The 5,626-nt window shown below is 53.1% G+C and overlaps 1 protein-coding gene across 1 annotated transcript; it reads left to right on the forward strand.

Annotated features, from left to right (window-relative positions):
• Positions 1–3,409: 3,409 nt before the first annotated feature.
• Positions 3,410–4,921, forward strand: LOC123176253 (cytosolic sulfotransferase 8-like). Its single transcript, XM_044590553.1, has one exon. The coding sequence runs from the start codon at positions 3,462–3,464 to the stop codon at positions 4,530–4,532; it is 1,071 nt and encodes a 356-aa protein (XP_044446488.1). The 5' UTR covers positions 3,410–3,461; the 3' UTR covers positions 4,533–4,921.
• Positions 4,922–5,626: the final 705 nt, after the last annotated feature.

A 5,626-nucleotide genomic window follows, 5' to 3' on the forward strand; every position in this document is an offset into this window, starting at 1 on the left:
GCGACCCGAAGCAGATGTATACGACGGAGCCGTCGTCGAACCCGTCCAGCCACGCGCACACCTCCGCGCGTTCGCTGCCGCCGCCACGCACGCCGGCGGCTTCCGACACCCGCTTGGCCGCCAGCGCATCCGTGAAGCAGCCGGCCTCGAGTGCGGCGAACGAGTTGACCACAAAGCAGGAGCTTTCTACGCTCCACAGAAGGATCTGCCGGATCGTCTCGGAGACCTCGTCGCCAGCCTCATGCATCCGGAACAGCCCCGACAGGCGGCGCCACGGGATGCTAGGCGAGCCGGGCAGCTCCGGGAAGGTGACTACCCTCTCGCCGTCGCCGTCGTGCCCTGTCGGCATGCGGCGCCAAAGGAAGCGAGTGAATGCGAGGTAGTGGACGCTGGTGGGCTAGAAGGCCACGTGCGGCACGCCAAGCTCGTCGGCGAGCGGAAGCGTCCAGCCCATGAACAGATCGGAGAGAATGGACGTGACGGGACGGGGCTGGGCCTTGCACCAGGGGAGCAGCGGCGCCGAGAGGGCCACCAGGGACGCCATGAACGGCCGGAAGAGGTCCGCCGGAAGGTCCTTGGTGTTCTCGCCACATCCGGCCGGGAGAAAAGGCCCGGATGGGAACGGCAGCACGACAGTGGCGACGGACGGCGGCAATGCGGCGAGGAGCCGTACGTTGCCTGGCGTGACAGCGACGGTGAGCGCGAGCCCCCGTCCGGCGAGCAGCACCACCAGGTCGAGAAGCAGTAGCAGGTGGCCTTGCGCCGGGTAAGGCACGACGAGCACATGTGGCTTTGGCTTGCCGGTGCCATCGCCGTTGCTTGCTGCTCTTGTCAGTGGTAGCGTGTCCATGGCACGGCAGGCAGGCAGGTGCATGCAAGCAAGGAGGGGAACTTTTGGTTCCTGGGTACATATGTACCCTATATGTAAAAAAAAATTAGTAATTCAACAAAAAGTTAAAAATTTCTAAAAGTATTTTTGATAAAAACTTGAGCTTCTATTGTACTAGTGAGAAAAGTGACAAAAACATAAAATTCCTCTTTGACTTTTTTTCAAAAAAGACAAATTTCCGGTCAAAATAGCGTGAATAGTGACCTATAATAGCAAATAAATTTTATCTTTTCTGCTGTGAAGTCAAAATAGTTTTCTTTTTTATGAAAATGTGTATACTAGTGCGCAAGTAAGTCAACTTTATTCAAAAATAGTTTCTTAACTATTTTGACTTTTTATTTAACTATTAAAAATAAAACCCCATATAGGATACTTATGTACCCAGGAACCATTGGGTATTTCCCATGCAAGCAACCAATTTTCACGGCTGGCGCATTCTATAAACTAGTGTCCGCGTGATACACGGGCAGAATTTTAAACAGATTTTTACAGTACCTTTCAGATACGTACAATCTGAAGATAATGTGTTTAGGAGGCAAGTTGCATGATGGCTATATTCTTTTTCGGCAAGTGATAGGTTGGTCGACCGGCCGAAATTTCGGTTGGTCACACAAAGCACACACGATTCACTCTATTATAGCCGCATGTTACCTTTCCTTCCCAACTGCTTCACAAAAAAAAACATGTCGCCTCTCCAGATGCCAGCCAGCTTGCCGGCTGTCCTCGTCGCCGCCGGTTGCCGCCCTCGTTGCCGGTGGTCGCCGTCGCAGCACCCATCCTTGCCAGTTCCAGCAGGACAACGTCGACCTCATAGCAAAACACCGCCGCCTAGAAGCACACCCGATGCCTCTGTCGTTGCAACACCTATCCGCCTTCGTTGTAGCATGTCCGCTGCAGCACCGCCGTGCCGCAGCTTTCAATGTCACTGCTCGCACCGTCGACACCCCGGTTGAGCTTTTTCTCACATCGGTTGAATCTTTTTCCACAAGTTGAAGCCTTTTTTTTCAACTACAATCGTAGCTTGTTATGTGAACAGTTGCAAAAAATTTCTTCGACCAGTGCTTGGTTGAAACTCTGTATATCTTTCGGTTGGAGCTTTTTCTATCCAAGATTGAAGATTTTTTCGCAACGGTTGCAACTTTTGTATTTTGACAGTGGCTGGTTGAAGCTTTTTTTTTATCTTGGCTTGAAGCTTTTTTGTCAATGGTTGCAACACTTGTATGTGGTGGTTCTAGCATCTCCTCGTTAGTCATGTGCCAACGCTCGCCGGTGGTTGCTTCACAAAGGAGCCTGCAGTCCCCAGCATGTCGAGTCTCCATTTCCAGCATAGGGCCATCGCAGCTGCAATGTTGAAAGCTAACTGCCGATGTAGCTCGTGTGCTTCGTATGTGAGGGTTGCCTGAAAAAAAGGAGAGTGCAAGAAGGAGGCTCTCGTTGTGGCCATTTACCCGTCTCTTCTCCCACACTCAAAGCTGTCAGTTGCCATTTGTGTTGCAGCGTACATGGCAATTGCCCTAGCGTGCTTGTAAGCAGATGTCAACTCTCTCTTTTTACCTCGAGTTGCCATGTTTTCTGCAGGGTACATGGCAACTGCCCTAGTTGCTTGTAAGCAGATGACAACTCCCTCTTTACCCGAACATGTTTTTTTAGATGGCAACTCCCTTTTTTGTAGTGCTGCATAACAACTGCCTAGTGTCAGTAGGTGACAATTCCTAAAGTTTTTCAAATCAAGGCAACTGTAGTAGACCAGACCATACATGGCAACAACTGCAGTTGTCCAAAAATGACATCTGGCACTTGACCTGAGGTGGCATCAGCAGTTGAGCAATCATGGCAAATGTAATTGTCAAACATGGCAACTGTAGTTCATCAACATGGCAACTGCAGTTAAACAAACATGGAAGAGGGTCCGGACCATGGCAACTGCGGAAACGCGTGATGACTGTCACGCGGAGCGTGCGGGACCGTAAGTACGGGCGTGTGGGCATTATTGATTTTGCCCACACGTAGGTGCGTGAGAAAGACCGCAAGGCAAAAAAAAGCGTGTGGGCATTACTTGTTTTCACCACACGTAGGCGTGTGGGCTGGTTCGCTTAGACACCACACAAAACGTGTGGCCAGAACCCTTAAAACCCACACGTGTGGTGGTTATCCACGTCCTAAAAAATTGCAAGTATTGTGTATTTTACAACTTTGTGTCGCTAGTGCTCGCGACTCCGCGTGATACACGGGCATATTTTTTTGACAATTTTTGGCAAGTTGTATGAAGGACATAGTATAACGTGGCGAGTATATATATTTTGTTGTCCACGTCTCGTCCACGGCGCAACCACTTATTTGTACTCCCTCCGTCCGGAAATACTTGTCGAAGAAATGCATAAAAATGAATGTATCTAGAACTAAAATACATCTAGATACATCCAATCCTCCGACGAGTATTTCCGGACGGAGGGAGTACCTACTACTTACAGTACTATCAGCTCGATCATCGGCATTCTTAGTTATCACTATCGGTCGTCGCCGTCCTCCCACTGCCCACATCTCGCACTCGCCGTTCAGACTTGAGAGCGCTATGGCCATCGAGGAGACGTCGGCGCTGTTGGCAGCGGACGGCGAGCATGACCATCCCAGGCTGCACACGTACAACGTGGCCGAGGTGATCCCGACTCTGCCGCTGGAGACACGGTGGCCGCCCTTCGCGCACCGCCGGTACCGTGGGTTCTGGGTGCCGGAGAGGTTCCTGCCGGCGCTAGCGGCCTTCTACGACCACTTCGAGCCGGCGCCAGGCGACGCGCTCGTGGTCACCTGCCCCAAGTCCGGCACCACGTGGCTCAAGGCCCTCGCCTTTGCCACCGTGCACCGCGGCGCGCACCCGCCATGGTCTGCCGACCACCCGCTCCTGGTCCGCAACCCGCACGGTTGCGTCAGATTCCTGGAAGGCGTCTTCTTCGGCCGCTCCGTTGAGGAGGTGCGCGACGTCCTCGCCGCGGCGTGCCCATCCCCGCCGCGCGTCCTCGCCACACACTGGGCCTACTCTCAGCTGCCGGAGCGCGTCACCCGCGTTAGCCGGATCGTGTACATCTGCCGGGACCCCAAGGACGTGCTGGTGTCGTGGTACTGGTTCCTCAAGAAGCTAGTCGCCCACAACGGCGCCGGCGACGACCAGCCCAAGGATCTGGACTTGGCCGAGCTGATCGAAGTGTTCTGCGAGGGCCGCAACGGGTCGGGGCCGATGTGGGGGCAGGCGGCCGAGTACTGGGAGGCGAGCAGGGATCGCCCGGACAAGGTGCTCTTCCTGAGGTACGAGGAGATGCTGCGCGATCCGTCGGGCAACGTCCGGAAGCTGGCCCGGTTTCTAGGATGCCCGTTCACGGCGGAGGAGGAAGACGCCGGCGTGGTGGGCGCCATCCTGGAGCTGTGCAGCCTGGAGAAGCTGAGGAACCTGGAGGTCAACAGGAACGGCGCGCCGGCACTGGCCGTGTCAAACGACGCCTTCTTCAGGAAGGGCGTGGTCGGCGACTGGCGCAGCCATGTGACGCCGGCCATGGCGGCCAGGCTGGATGGCATCGTCGACGAGGCCCTGCGAGGCTCGGGCTTGTCGTTCGTCAACTCTGGTCACGGGGAAGAAGGCGCTGCGCCGTAGACACTTTGCAGGCATGCATGGTGCGACGCGGTTCACATCTGTTGAGCTTGTACCTGCCCCTCAAGGAAAAGAAAAAAACATCTCTTATGCTTGCGGATTGACCGACTGAATCACTCACATTGAGCAACATTTATGAAGTTAGTGAGATCCGCCATGTCTTTTGTGGCGCTACAAACAAAAGTTTTTTGCAGTTGAAGCTGATTGTCCTTGATTCCTTGCCTGAACTTATTGAGTGGGTTGGGGTGCCTAATGATTCGTTTGCAAGGCTTGAAACTATTTATTGCAGGTCATGCCCCAATCTCCGTACACTACCCTTCCTGCGCGAGTACTCTGCTGGCTGTTATAACCATCTGTCGAAACTTGAAATTTTTGATTGCCCAAAGTTGTCTCTCCCACCCATGGAGACACTTGAGATTGAAGGAGAGTCAGGCATGCAGTCAATGGCACCGCTCAGTAATTTGAAATCCCTAAGAAGACTAGATGTCAGAAGATGCAGCATCAGGTGCCATGGACTGCAGGACCTCGCGTGCCTCCAATCACTTACAGTAAAAGAATGTGGCAACTTCTTTCTGCGGCCCATCGAAGCAGCTCACACCATCATTACAGATGTATCACACATTTCAATGACAGAGCTGACCAATCTGAAATCCCTAAGAAGACTAGATGTCAGAAGATGCAGCTTCACGTGCCATGGACTCCAGGACCTCTCGTGCCTCCAATATCTTACAGTATACAACTGTGGCAACTTCTTTCCATGGCATACCGAAGCAGCTCACACCATCAAGCTTTTCCCTGCTTCCCTGGAGACACTTGAGATTGAAGGAGAGTCAGGCATGCAGTCAATGGCACCGCTCAGCAATCTGAAATCCCTAAGAAGACTAGATGTCAGAAGATGCAGCATCAGGTGCCATGGACTGCAGGACCTCGCGTGCCTCCAATCACTTACAGTAAAAGAATGTGGCAACTTCTTTCTGCGGCCCATCGAAGCAGCTCACACCATCATCAATCCTTTGCCTTCTTCCCTCGAGGAACTTGAGATTGATGGAGAGTCAAGCATGGAGTCAATGGCTCTGCTCTCGAACCTCACTTGTCTC

This window comes from Triticum aestivum, unplaced genomic scaffold (genome assembly GCF_018294505.1).
Source record: "Triticum aestivum cultivar Chinese Spring unplaced genomic scaffold, IWGSC CS RefSeq v2.1 scaffold40682, whole genome shotgun sequence".
NCBI classification, from domain to species: domain Eukaryota; kingdom Viridiplantae; phylum Streptophyta; class Magnoliopsida; order Poales; family Poaceae; genus Triticum; species Triticum aestivum.

Bases quoted from the DNA above. Each gene is read 5' to 3' on its own strand.
- LOC123176253 (XM_044590553.1), top strand. From the start codon at position 3,462: ATGGCCATCGAGGAGACGTCGGCGCTGTTGGCAGCGGACGGCGAGCAT.